The sequence below is a fragment of the Uloborus diversus genome, chromosome 5 (assembly GCF_026930045.1).
Source record: "Uloborus diversus isolate 005 chromosome 5, Udiv.v.3.1, whole genome shotgun sequence".
NCBI lineage: Eukaryota > Metazoa > Arthropoda > Arachnida > Araneae > Uloboridae > Uloborus > Uloborus diversus.
Window position 1 is genome coordinate 123,161,797 of NC_072735.1, and position 15,343 is coordinate 123,177,139.

The window sequence follows — 15,343 nt, forward strand, 5'->3', positions numbered from 1 at the left end:
ACTGTGTGCAAATAATGTTTATTATTGCTTCAATATTAATAAAAAGAAAAATAGTGTCCATTCACTACTTACAATTATCACCTGAATCAATACGACGTTGCAATTCTTTTATTTGTATTTCTTTCTTCATAACATCTCGTTTAAAGAATTCAATTTTTTGCAAGCAATCTTTGTGTTCTCTAAAATGAAGAAAAAAAATATGTATTCTTACTACTATAAAATATGACTCTTAGTTTAATAATGAAATGACTGTATCAACCATTACACAAATTAGCCTTATATATAACATCCTGCCTCATTGCCAAAAGTTTTTATCACTATGCAAGTTTCATTTCCTTGATTTTTATGTGCTATGAAGACCCTTGATTGGCCATAGGATGACCCTTGCCAGATTGTCACATAGCCTCTTTCATTTTTGTCGACTTCATGCATAGGCGGAGTTGCCAACTTTACAAAGTGAAAGATCAGCAGAATTTAAATTTAAAAATTAAAGAGAAAAAAAAGGTTTTATTATCTTTTTATACAAAGCAGGTTATTTTGTAAAAAGCAGATTTTTTACAAGCACATTGCATCCTGGAGATGCATTGTATCCATCTCCAGGTTCTGGACACGAGCTATCACCTCAACAGATGGGATGAGAAACAGATTGAACACATAAACTTAGCAACATAAATACAATTTTGACTATCTAGGAGTCATGTAAATTCTATCTGCCTATTCTTGGAATTTTCGATAATTTGAGGATTTTGGACATGTGTTCCTTTGGATCTAAAAGTCTTTGTACTACAGATTCTTTCAGGATATGTCCTCTTTTATTCAAAATAAAACGTGCAGAGGACGGATTTGTTACCTTTTGATCAAAAAGTCACACTTTACCCTTAAATAAAATTAAGTTTTCCACGTTTGGACATCTTGAGAGAAAGTGATTTGATAAATGTCACCTGAAGGATTTAGAAAATGTCATAAAATGATTTTTTCTAAAAAGTAAATGTGTTCCCTTTTGATAAATTACTCCTCAAGTCATGAAATAACCTACATGAAATTATTTAGAACAGAAGAAATTGAATAGTGTATACTACCTCTGGAAATAAATCTTTTACTTTTTTTCTTTCACAAAGCATTGGAAAGTTTCTAAGAATATATCCCACACGATATTTTGTGCTCCACGTATTGTAAACATTCAAATCAGTTTCTAGTGGCTTTATGCTTTTTTAATCCCTGTCCAGCCTCCGTGAAAATCATGGGGTGAGCTTTAGCCTCCTATTTCTGATGCCCCTGATATTTCCTGGCTACAGCAATCAAAAGCAATGCATGAGAAAGGTTAAAATCTGTCCATCTCTTGCAATAGATTTTTTCCCTCATTTTACATACTAAATGGCTGCACCAGATCATTTTTGATGTAACTGGAGGCATTTATTTTAAACTAGGTGTCTGCACTCTCTAAATATAGGTACTCTTTGATCAGCTAATTAAGCTCTTTGCGAAACGTGGCTTATGCTGTTTGATAAAATATTTTTTACTATTGAGAACATTATGGATTTTGCGTCTAAAATTATGTATTCTAATTCTAAGAGATGTATGACGGACACTAAGTACTTTTGTCTTGATTGTGATTTTGGCTTATGCATCTCCATACTTTGAAATATATCATACAAAAAAAAGTATTTATTAATGCTCTGCATATTTTAATGTTTAAAACACATATTTTTTAATTTTTCTTACTTACTGGAAAACCAACATTTAATCCTAATAACGTTGAATAGTTGCATTGTCTAAAACCTTTTTCTTTTTTTTTTTTGAATTTCAAGCTAAAAAAGATTTTAAAAATTTAAAATGAATACATACATTGTTTAAACCTTTAGAAAAAGGAAATTTTATGACTGCTTTACTGAAAATAGTAAGATTGTTAAGATGGACGTTAAGCCATATTACACTTGAGTTTAACTTTCTCTTTATTAATCCTCCTATTTTCAAATGAGTACAAAAATTAGCACGACATGTAAACTAAACAGTGATTACAGAACTCTTACTTTTGTTCAGCAACCAATTCAGCTCGTACTTTACTCAATTCCTGACCAATAGCTTGTTTAGCTTGAATCTCACTTTGAAGACTTGACTGCAAATTCAGTAATTCCATTTTATCCAATTTTTGAGACCTACGATTTTTCCAGTTCTTTTCCTAAAACCATGTCAATTCATATAAGTTCAGGCTTTATTATAATAAAAAGATTAAATGAAAACAATCTACTAAGATCTGAATACAATCATACCACAGTTGAGGTAGGAGGCACACCAGTCATTTTTAATGCATCTAGTTCTTCAGTCATTTTTGAGGCTAATGCTTGAAGATACCCTCGAGCATCTTTTTCATCGCTAACCCTGCAAATGCATTTAAAAAAAAATCATCACCAAGAAGTAAGCACCACCAAAAAAGAAATATAAAAACACTTTGGCAAAAATATTCTGAAATAACTATTGCCTCTGTTCCTTTCTTTTGCTGATCATCAACAATTCATATGCTAATTTTTAAACTTATTTTGCTATTTTTTACTTAGTTGAGGAACTCATTTTGAAGGAAATTTGACTGCCCCTTTACATGATCAATTAAGTCCAATCATTGATCTCAATATATGATTCTCCTACTACAAAGGAAAACATTAAATAGGAATGATATTAAAAAAAAAAAAAAACTTTAAATTAATGATGACAGTATGATGAGCAAAAGTGACTAGAAACAAACAAATTTTTTTGAAATGAAACTGGTGTAGGTGTGTTTAAATGTCTTTACTGAATTAATAATTTTTCACTATTAATCAACCTTTTGATCATTTTTCATTTTTAACTTTACCTATTTTAACTTGGAATGAAAGCATAAATTAACCCTAATTTATTCAATAAATTTTCTGAAATTGAATTTCAAAAATATAACTATAGATAACAATATAAGTGCTTTTCCATACATAATATATAATTATATTATTGAGTAGATTATTGCGACACTAATTTCCTATTCACTTTCAATTTCCTCTACTAAACCTTCTAAAAGGAACAATATTCGTGTCCTTGAAAGTGTCCGTGTTAGAAAAATTTTAATGCGTATACCAGAGGTTCAGTCATCAGAGAAAAAAAAATGGGTGAATAAATCTCACCCTCTGTTGAAATTAGAGTCAAGACTTTTAAAAATTGAGGTATATACATATTTAAACCTCTACACAGATTACAAGGTTTGAGACAAAGAAATTACTACCTCTAATTTTGCGGTGAGTTTTAAAGCATATTTTAATGTGAGAAAAAATTTTAATGCGTATATCAGAGCCCCTGTCATCAGAGGAAAAAAAAGGGAAAATAAATCTTACCCTCTATTGAAATTAGAGTCACGACTTTTAAAAATTGAGGTATATATATATATACATATTTAAATATCTACACAGATTACAAGGTTTGAAACAAAGAATAACTACCTATAATTTTGCAGTGAAATTGGATACACGGTTCACATTCAAAATATAACAGAAAACTCTCAGGTACCTTATGGCATTTACACTATTTCAATAGATAAAAAGTATAGAGCTTATAAAAAATAACCTAATAAACAAGGAAATACGTTTTGATAACATTTTTATTAAAATTAATCAGCTTTTAAATTAAGAGTACATTTTTTATGTAAAAATATTCATATTAATTGATTTGGAACTTGTTAATTTACAATTAATTCCTCTTTGATTAGCCATTTTTGTTTGAACTTACAAAATCAAAAGATTCTTCAGTCACATATTTGTTAATGCTATTTTCTTTTTTTTTTTTTTTTTTTTGATTATTCATTTTTTAAATTAAGTTGAAGTGAAACATTTTTTAATGAATGGACACAAAATGTAATAAATAAATTTTTAAAAAAAAGAAAGAAATGTACAGTTTTTGTACTTTTTTATGAGAAAATTTCGCTCAAATTTTCAAGATCTTTTCAAATTTTGGCATGTCCTATATTTTTTGGATAATCTAGCTTTTACTCACTTTGAACAATTGTTAATAGATCGTTGACACAATTGTTGTGAAAGAAAATTTGTAAGAAAAATACAGTATAAAAAGGAGAAGGTTTAATTCAGCAAAATCAGGGTTTTGAAAGTCGTCATTTCAGTTTCTTCAACAATGTTAAGGATACATTTTTCTTTCTTTTTTCTCCTTTTACTTGTTTTTCATGATTCAATTTAACAGGTGTGACAAAATCGTGAGAAAATTACCAATCTTTTTTTTTTCTTTTTTGAGTGAGATTTCTTTAGAAGAGCGCAATTAATTGCGCTTTCGCACTCTATTGAGAACCCTGGCATGTATGCATAGCTATTATTAGACCAAATATAATTTTGGGTAAGATTTTTCAAATATTACCATTGAATTATTTCGCTAATTTGAGCTTCCCATTGATTGATCGACTCCTTCTTTTCTCTAATTAGGTAGAAATCACTCTCCAATCTCTTTTTTTCATCTTCAACTTTGCTCAAAGCTTTCATATACTAAAAAACACAAAAATCAAGATTTCAGATTCAGACAAATACAGTGTAAAGTAACGATAAAAGATAATACATTTACAATATTTCAATCATTTAAATTTTAAGAGTCATTTTCTTTTAAAATATTAAATAAAAGTTGATTGCTCCACTCTCATTGACAAAAAAGAGTTATATTGCCAAGAGAGTTTGAAAAGCAGACAAGTTATAACACTGTGTATGTGAATCGTAAATAGCAGAGGGTTTCCCTTTCACCAGTAAGAAAAAAAACATTACCTGCTTCTGCATGTAAAAATCATTTGCTTATTCCAACTTTATTAGCATTTTTTCTTTACACTTCATTCATTTACAATTAAATTAAATCAAATCAAGTCAAAACATAATATAATATGAACATCAAAGTAACTTTTTTTTTTTTGGTATTGAATATAAATACAAATTAATAAATTTAAAAAGATTTTTCATAATTCAGTTTTTAAAAATTTCAACTCCATTAAAAATTAATTTTTAACCATAGACACTATGTGTGTAAGTAATGAGACTGACAACATTGTGTGTGATCTGACAATATTGTTGTTCCGTTGGTTTAAACAGGGTGTTTATCCTAGTTAGATGCACAGACAAAGCTCGAACAATCAGGTGATTTTTGAAAAAGCTATCAATTAAGTTGTGTGTTTGATCTTTAAAAAGTTGAAACAAGCCAGTAGGAACATTCTCTATGAAGAGCACACAAGTTCTTTATTGCACAAATTAGGGAGACCTTCTATTCCAAGAACCGACCAAAATGTTGCATGTATGAGAGCAGATCGTCGTTTGACAATAAGGAAGACGGGTAAATAGTTAAAACTGAAGCACTTTCACCGTACATGAAATTATTACTGAAGACTTGCATATGCGTGTCACACAGCCTGTTCTATAATAAAATTTTTGACCTCAAAAGCCTTTTTTTTCCCCACTGGCATTCCTATTCAGCTGATATGAGTCCTTGTCCCTTTTTACTTTTTCTAAAATTGAAAAATATCTTAAAAGAACTTTTTTTTGATACACTGGAGAATATTCACAAGAATGAACGACACATTAAAAACCACACTAGGTGAAACCTTTCACAACTGCTACCAAGAATCCAAACAATGATTCCAATGGTGTATAGTTACTGAAGGGAGCTACTTTGAACAGGACAATGTTGTTTGAAAAAATTAAAAGCTTTGGTAAAAAAAAATATCCCATTCCTTCTGTAACACACCTCATTATTCACCATGTATACAAGTTCGGTCACTTTCAAAATAAATGAACACTCAAACATCTGCGAGTATTAATTCTTTTTCTTTTTCAATACCCATTCTTGAGCAGAACTTATTTCTGCAATGTAAGACATGTTTTGACCATTTTCACTGAACAAACTTGAATTTGAACCCAAGAAAATCTTAAGTAGCATTGGAAAATAAAGACAAAACAGTGTTCATTCATGATTTAGCAAATTTAGCAAAACTATTTCTGGTGGATTAAATGTTGATGGAGGCAATATGATTGAATGAATTGATTGTGACATGAATGAGCCAAGCTTCAAGCATGTAATCTTATGAACAAATGGTAAATGAAGCAAGAATGATAAGCAGTATGAATTCAAAGAGAGCAATGAAGAAGATGGTAAGTTAAAAAGAAGATGAGCCACAATGCAGCTTTAGTTCATGTTAAATGAATTATACAGTATTTAGAAGAAGAGGCTGCATTAGTTTAAGATAAAATATTGCTAAAAAATTTAAACCGCAAATAAAGAGAAAATGTTTCAATGTAGAACAGTGGACACTTTTAACTGAATTTCTAAAGTAAATCCAAAAATTTGTAAGCTGTGAATAATTTTGTTATTCCTCAAGTAGTATGACTAAGTTACCTATTCTGTGTATGAAGTGTTAAAATGCACATTTGAGTTGATTTGTTCCTAATTTTTAAGTTTTGTGGGTTATCCATGAAATTGGATCGTCTTCAATAGCCACACTGGGAAATCCTATGAATAATCAGGAGTTTACAGTTAATCTAATCGAATAAAATGGTTAAAGTAATAAAAAGTAAAAATGTCTGTATGTATTCCACTCATTTGGAAAGCACTATGTTGCTATTTAGAGACATGCTCTACCTCTCCTTTTTTATAAATATTTATGAATATTATGATGAAATATATCACTGTATTGTTTTTTAATTTTAAGCGCAGCTGCTAATTAAAATATACAAAGACAAATGTTTAGCACAAAACTAAGAGAACAATAATCTTTTTTTGTGTAAGAAGAATTATGCGGAAAAGATTGGCATGAAATGCCACAATAGTATGCAGTCTAAACTGCTGTATCTTTCTATGTTTATTAATTTTTCCTGCTAAGCTTTTTTGTGTAAAATGCATTTCACTGTAGTATTTTTACTTTATTGTATTTTTTAAATTTCCCATTTGGAATACTAAGTAATTAACCTCTTAACTGCGTAGCCCGAGCTGAGCTCGGGGTGAGGTTTATGTACCTTTAACTGTGTAGCCCGAGCCCCTTGAGTAGGGGCAGTGGACTTTCCTGCAGTACTCGAAGCAACTAACCGCGGGTGTCTTAAGATAAATTCCGAAAAAAGGAGCAACCGCGAGTAGGTGGAGAGTCAGTTGTCGATCTAATTTATTTCCGCTCACTGGACAGGCGCACGTGTTCGAGACCTATGAGTAAGTTCATCCTAACGCTGCTTGAAATGGATGTGTACTCAGAAATTGTGTATTTTTAGATTGAAATTAGGTACTAAAAATGAATATTCTCGTAAAATGCTGAAAATGAAGTTTTCATTATAATTAATTATCAAATACAAAAAGATCTGAATTAGAAATCTTAGTCTGAAATAAATATAAAAGTATAACTAGCGTCCCAGCATAAAATCTTTATTAATCTGTTCAAATATAAATAACCTGTCAATTATACTTTTTCAAAAATATCATAAATTTAATCTCTCTTATAAAATGAAAGTTCATGGCACTAGCGTCCCTAGGTGCCCTAAGTGACACTATTGTCCGATGGAATATGAACTTAATCTAATAATGTGGGTTATTTCATGTATCTCTTTTTTTTTTATTATTAATTCTTTTCGATTTTTTGCGTTAAATCCGGAATTGAGAGGAATATTTTCTTGTCACACAACACAGTTCCGTAAAATTAAATTTTTAATATTTGCAAAAAAGATCATGCTTACAAGTGGTTTAAAATAATGAAATAAAAGCACCATTTTGGTTTTTAAAAAATGCAAAGTCCCCCCCCCCCAAAAAAAAAAATGCTGTCATCTGTCTTGGAGTTACAAGCCCGTTTTTCAAAGCAAAAAGATACAAGCTTATTGGTATAAAATGCATACTTTTCCATTAATTAAATTATTTTTTATGAAGTATGTAATACCATCACGAAACTCTTATGCTTTATCAACTCTTGAAGAGGAAGTATGAAAGGTTTTTAGAGCAAATTCAATGTGTTCAGAGTACTCCCCTAAACATTCGAGGTAATCTACAATACTTATCACTTAAAATTAATCCTGAACTTGGACTGATATTTGCAATTCAAGTCTTCTGAAATATATTTACGAACTGTTACGACAAACCCCTCTCAAGATAAAATTCTAACTTGTTATACCGATATCTGTTTTGCGCTTTTCTTTTCTCTACAGAATGCCTTTCCGTCAAGATCTTAATAAATTTCCTAGTATGAAATAAATAAATATCTGAACTAAAAAGTAAATGGGGAAAAAATCAACAACTTTGGAAACAGCACAAGTTTACCAAAAACTCCAGTTACATGTTTCGGGAAAGGAGGGGGGGGGGGGGCAACGAAGACCTTTTTCATAGAAAAATTTTTTAAACTTAGATATGGACTTTATTGGATGTTCTGATTACCTTATAACATTCAAAGCTCACATCTTCTTATATTACAAGTTTCTCATTGCAATCCTCCTCTTCACTGCAACACCCTTCTATCTGCACCTTCTTTTTTTTTTTTGCAAATTAGTGCTGTTTTAAACGATGTTAAACTTATTAATCAATAAGTGCTTCAAGTTTTTATTTAAAAATAGAAAAATATTACATATTGCACCTTTTATGCAAATGTTTTCAAAGGAAAATATTAATTATTTTAAGATGAAATTGCGAAACGCTTCTCATACACCTGGTAAAGCTCGAACTGAAAAAACTGCAGAGAAACATGATGCATTATTATATATGCAGGGTGTCTCAGTTAAATGTTTCAGAGCTCCTAGGAGGGGTGGGATGCATCCTGACGACTTGAAATTATATCACATTGCGGGGTCGGAAATTCTTTCTCTACCCGAGAAATTCGACATATGCCAAAAGTATTGTGCGAGTTTTGTTGGCAAAAAAAGACCATTAAATTTAGATTTAAAATAAATATCTAGTACGTTTTTCTCAAATTTTGAGTTGTGTCACTTTCTTTGCAAGAGTGCGAGAGATTATCTTAAAATTATATCCGGTAATATTAAGATAATTAGATAAGTTAAGTTTAAAGTTGGAGATACCTGAGGGGAGGGGAAGGGGGTAGGTAGACGGTGCCTGTACAGTGTACAGGTGACTTTTTCTAAAATTTAATTTTAACGTTATTATTGATTAACAGACCTTTTCTCAAAATGTCCGGGGCACGACCTCAAATATTGGGACTAATGGTCATATCGTACTTCTTTCAATTCGATGCTACATTTTTTAATTTTTATAAAATAATAGGAACCTTTTCTTTTGAAAGAAAAGAGGGCAGTTGTCCCCTATACTAGTCGATTATAAATATATGTAAACAGAGAGATAATCTAGTTGGACGTTTTTATTTTATTACAAAGAGTCAGCTGAATCTAAACTTGTGCGGCGTTTTAGTTTGTGTAAACTAAACGTAGTGCAAAAAAATCGTGGCATAACGTGAATCAATTAAATGTATCAATCTGCAATGATGTAGTTTAAAAGAACAAAGGGGAAGGGATGCTGCCCCCCGAAATATTTGAATTTCTATGGTAAAAATAATGCAAATTGTTACGTAAAATTGTTCAAAACCTTTACTTATGCTGTTGCTTTTTGTGGTCCCAAACCCCAAGTTGAGGCTAGTAGTTTTCCTTCTAATCAATATGTTCTTCCTGTTTTTCTTTTTTTTTTTTTAAATAAGATTTAAAAAGTGGCAGTTATCACATCGGGTCACTTTTACTATTATAGAGTGACAAGGTAGAAAATACAACACGTGTGTGTGAGCTGTTTGCACACCAAAAAGATATCTATTCAGAAAGGCTTAGAATCCGATGCGAATAAAAGACTTCAGACACTCCCAAGAGAAATAGATGAATACGGAAACAGGTTCGCTGTCGTATCAGTGCATTCCATTAGCCCTACTTTCTTTGCCACAAACACAATTGTGGAATGTGAAGTTTTATAATAGCAAGATTCACTAACAGTTGGTGAATTTGAATAGAAAATCTTAAGTCAAAAAAATGTCAAAAAATAAATAAATAAATAAAATAATAATAAATTTAATCAATGATAAAAAAAATCATTAAATAATACAGTAAAATCTCATTGCAGCGAATACAAAAAAAATAAGAAACAAGAACAAATTTTAATAGTTTGAAAGAAGAAAGGATAAAACTACAAAAATGTATGCTTTCCCCTCTTACTTATATATACACGTATAATATGTGTGCATTAGTTTAAACATATACTAACACAACCCAGATCTTTTTCGAGTACTAATTCTAATCACAGAAACTAGATTCTAATGCTCGTTCAAGCACGAATTCCCACGTTGATTCTTCTACAATAGTTCAGGTTTTCTTTTGAAAGGGGATTAATTCTTTGCTCTTGCTTTTCATGGGTGCAATGTCTGACTGATAAGGTGTATACTGGCTGTGCATGCGCACTTCACAGTAGCTACATTGTTGTATCTACAACGAGAAGGCCTTCACTCTTTGTTGAACATTCGATGCATTTAGAACATTTTCTTCTTAGCGAATACTTATATGCTTCATAATGTCAGACGCAGATTATTCGAGCAACGACAGCTCTGATTATAGTATTTATTCTAATGACCAAGAATCTTCTGATGAAGAAAACAGCGCAGATGACAATTTAGCCAAATACCCCCCCCCCCCCCCCTATCTCCGCCGAAAGAATACGTACTCCCACGACCCGACAACGATACTTGAGTCGCTAGTCACCATCTTTATTTGTGGGCCCTCCCCTCCCCTGCTTGGTGGTTGGGTGGACCGGTACCAGTAAGGAGGAAAAATTTGCCGGTCCTCAGGGTTTTTTGCTCGTCCTCGATTTAAAATCTATATAAATAAAACAGCTAATATATATATATACGTATGTGTGTGTGTGTATGGCGCCCTATATAAATCCACAGTTTACGTCGGATCTCGAACAATTTGGCAGGGAGGTACTTGAGCACCCAAGAAAGAACGTAAGGGGGTTTTCGAAAGCGAAAAAAAAAACCAAACCGTTTGAATTCTAATAATAATATCCAAAAATGGCGTTTTTCTGTAATATGAGGGCAAAAAAAATGCTCACAAAAATTAGAATAAAATATCCATGGAAACCACTGATTTTTCTGCATCATTTGTTCCAATGTACCAAGGTGATTAGAACGTGAGTTACAACTGTTTTTAACTAATTTCAATCTTAAGATGTAGGTAAGCCTTCAATTTGAAATTCGTTGCTGCTTACGGTCATTGTTGAACAATGATTTTATAAAAATTAGTAGCGTGACGAAAATCATTGAGAAGAGAGATCTGTTGCCGTTTTTTTTTTTTTTTTTTTTTTCTCGAATATGAACAAAAAAAATTCTACCTTTTGTTTTGAGGCTTTTTCAATAATTGGGGGATTTAAAAAATTTCTGTTTTGGTAACTTTTTCTCGCTTTGTCAGGAAATTTTGAAGATTTTTAATATTATTTAGCCTGATCGTTTGACATAACTTTTATTTTCGAGGTAGACCGATTGAAGCCCAGGTGACGCAGCTATGAAATAAACAAATTAAAAATTCTTTATTCAAAAACAAATAAAAAAATAAATGTAAAAGTCTAATAATATCCTATGTAACGGTTTTTGCATGAATTTGGTGATTAATTTTCAAAATTGTCTGATTTTTCTCAAATGCTCACTTACTTATGGATAGTTGTTACAACAATTAGCTATCTACAACCTTTGCTATAAAATGTTTTGCAACAAATCTCTAATATGTAGTAAAAAAAAAAAACTCGACTACCCACTAACTTTTTCCACAACAATCCGCAAGTCAAAAATTTCCCTTTTTTTTGAGGAAAAAAAATAAATAAATGAAAAGAAAAGGAGAAAAAAGGGGGGGGGGGGATTCTCCGGTCAGATTAGATTTTTAGCAGATTTTTCAGGTTCGGTGAGTCATTTTCTTTTCTTTTTCATATAAAAAAATAATAATAAATAAGGCAAGAAAAAAAACTGACCGGTCCAGGAGTTCTTTTAAAAAGATGTTGCCGGCCCGCGGGTCAAGAAAGGTTGAAAGAAAAATCAATTTAGTGCTTAGGTATTATAGCAGTCACTGGCGTAATCAGAATTACCATCTGGGAACTGGGCCGTAGCCTACGGCTCCTGCTTTTGAAATGCTCCCAAGTGACTTAGATTTTGATTTAGCCAATGGCTAAATCCAGTGGCGCACATGACAACCCCGCGGTGCGGGGGGGGGGGGGGGCGCAAGAAGTATGAGGGCGTACGTTCAGAAAAATGAGCACTATGTTGAAATTTAAATTTTGCGTTTGGGGGGGGGGGGAGAGCATCAAAGTCTATCTACGCCCCTCTCCCCATATTTTAGTCGGATCCTGCATTTGATTTTGATTTCAGCTACAGTTGAGGTAAACCTAACCTGACAGCGTCGTGATGTTATTAGGATCTGCTCAGCCTTCAAAATGCTGCCAGGTTAGGTTTGCCCCATCTACAGTTACATTTTGTAAGCAAACTCTTCTTCAATTGTAAGTTTGTAGACGTCGGTTCCGAACGACAATATAACATATACGAAGCATTCAAGTTTATCGTTTAAAAAAAATACAATCGCTATTGAATTTTTTGCCGGCTTGAAATTATTAATATAGAACAGGATAAATTATAAATGTTTCAGTCTGAATTTCATTGCTAGAAAACATTGGTTTTAAGTTGGTTGGAACCAAGGAAACAGTAGCACACTCAGGTAAATGGGTGTGACTCAAGCCATAGGTGATGAAAGTTAATGCCCCAGCTTTTGGCTACTATATTAAAATTTATGCAGCAAAACTTCAAACCGTTAGTTTGTAAAAAAATAACATTGCTTATCATAGTATAATCATGTAGCAAATACTAAGCTTCGCAGTCTTAATAAGCAATCTAATTATCCATAGAATATAAAGAACTTCATGTTAAAGTTTGTGGTAAGGGAAAGTTATTTCAACTTCCATCATTTTTTTTTAAATCTTATTTTTTCAATTTTTAAATTAAATTGATTTAACTGCGCAGTTTTAAAAGTTGAACAGCAAATTTCAATAACTAAACTAGTTTGATTAGCATTTACAAAATATATAACGTCTGTCTGAATATAAGTAAATATTTCGGAATTTCGTAGTAAAATGCTTAGAGGTCCTTTTGAAGCTAGGAGAATTTCAAAATGGTTTCCAGAACAAACCTAAGAAAAGAGAAAGCCAAAATGAATACATTCCAGCTGTCATCGTCAACCTACCCCTTGCACCTCAGGGACAACGTTCCCTCCCACTCTTTAGAAACCATCGCGCGCTGGATCCCCATAATGGCTAGATTGATCAAGCAGAAGCTCCTTTGTAAAACGAAAGGAGTAGCAACCCAGGAGGTCCCGGAACCAAATGCATTGCTGGGAAGTGAACATTTCTCTTCAAAATGTTTACGCATAAAAGGACCTTTTTTGGCGAAGAAGTTCTCACAGTAAAGAGGTTAAAATTCTAAAAACCTGAATGAACAAAAATTAATCAATTTTAGTCACTCCCCCCCCCCTTGACAATGGTGGATTTAAATATAGCAGATAACTAGAATAGTTTACATTTAAGAAATAAAGTTTAAGTTGCATATGACACTACACATAAGATAATCCGTTAACATAGTACAAATTTTGATGAATCAATTCTTTTGGATTTTGTATTTTCTCCCATTACCTTTATTTTAGTATATTCTGCTTCACTATTTTCTTTTATGAATCTCCTTTGTATTTAAATTCAATAAACTAATGTAAAATGTAGCTGTATTTATTTTTCACCAAATAAAAAATAATAACAACATAAACCTTTTCAAGATCAAATGCCATCCTTTTGAGCTCATCTTGCAACATTGCTTTATCCCGCTCATGAACTCTTTTTATTTCTTTGAGAAGCTCCTGATGTTCCATTGTACTATTATACAGAAAATAAATATCAATCATTATATACATAGACACAAGGTAAACATCACTAAGAATATTACTTATCAGCTAATAAAAGTAGTTTAATCTAAATACTGCAGAACAATACATTAAAGTTGAATTTTTAATCAAAAACAAAATACTAGTCACTTGATCAATTTAAAATTTTGCAGCTAAATTAGACTAATCATTAGTATCAAAGAAATATTAAAATTCAATTTCAAATACTTATGCACCTTTCAGATCGAACTTGTTCCACCTTATCCTTGAAAAATGCAACCTGAAAAATAACCATAATTATTATAACAAATACTACCTTTTCAATGTCTTTTTAATGAAAATAATAAAACAATACAAACCTCCTTTTCTGCTTTGAATTTGAAATTTTCTGCTTCATGTAACTGCTCCATCAATGCATTTATTTCAGCACTATGCCTACCTTGCAGCTGAGTAAGGGTCTCTTTATGCTGAGTAGTTAAATTTTCCAACTCAGTTTTTAACCTAAATTTGAATTGATTCCAATTTATTAAAACAAAGCTGAATATAATATATGTAAGTACAATGTGGTTCTCCCAAAACAAAATTCAAGAACTTATAAACATTGCAGGAAGCATAAATACATTTGAGTAAAATAGCAGGAACACATTTGATAAATAATATAATACAATTCTGCTTTGTTACCCATGATAAGAAAACAAAAACATATAATTTACCTATTCATTTCTTGACTACTTTCATTTTGATCTGGAGAAAATGCTCGTCCAACATGTCGACGTTTCATGGCTTCAATTTCCGTTTCCAAACGCCGCACATTTTCTTCCATACGTTCTCTCAGCCTTTGCTCTTTCATAAGATCTGTTTTGCTGTCTTCAAGTTGAATTTCCAACTATTTATTTAAAAAAATCTTTCTTTTGAATATAATAGAATCAGTAAAATAAAACTGCATTTTTAAATTTCTACGTTAAATCTTTCAAAACAGGGGTCGTAATCTTAAGTCTAGTAGGCCGCATGTGGTCCACATTTTCTCTAAATGGCAGCAGACAAAACGAGTCAATAATGGTCAATAAAAGCAAAACAAAATATACAATTTTTTAATTTAAGAAATGTGCCTCATTTCAAAGCAGCAAGCACAGCAGCATATACTCCACTTATAGCACATTGATCATCTCAACATGCATTGCTAATAAATTCTAAGATAAAAATTTATCCATGCCTTAAAACAGTACAAGTGTTAAAATTTTTAGTTTTCAATGTTCATTGAATAGTGTTCAAATCTCAGATTCAAGACACGTCAACAAGAAGTCATTTAGAATTAAAATAGGACATGACTAAAGAAAACATCTCGATAGAGTTAGACTCTAACTTGCCCAGTATGTTCAACTAATTCCAATAAGAGTAGTGACCACTTAAGTTCCTGTGCTGAATCA

The 15,343-nt window shown here is 31.6% G+C and overlaps 1 protein-coding gene across 2 annotated transcripts in view; it reads right to left on the reverse strand.

Annotated features, from left to right (window-relative positions):
- The window catches only part of LOC129222424 (serine/threonine-protein kinase MRCK alpha-like), a 177,173-nt gene that overhangs the window by 56,587 nt on the left and 105,243 nt on the right, over positions 1–15,343 (reverse strand). For both annotated transcript variants that reach the window (XM_054856937.1, XM_054856936.1), the window contains exons 17-24: positions 14,630–14,802; positions 14,276–14,417; positions 14,153–14,196; positions 13,803–13,908; positions 4,384–4,508; positions 2,271–2,379; positions 2,031–2,179; positions 73–179 (exon numbers count right to left, since the gene is read on the reverse strand). In XM_054856937.1, coding sequence (XP_054712912.1) covers positions 73–179; positions 2,031–2,179; positions 2,271–2,379; positions 4,384–4,508; positions 13,803–13,908; positions 14,153–14,196; positions 14,276–14,417; positions 14,630–14,802 — 955 coding nt within the window. The remainder of the gene's footprint in view (positions 1–72; positions 180–2,030; positions 2,180–2,270; positions 2,380–4,383; positions 4,509–13,802; positions 13,909–14,152; positions 14,197–14,275; positions 14,418–14,629; positions 14,803–15,343) is intronic.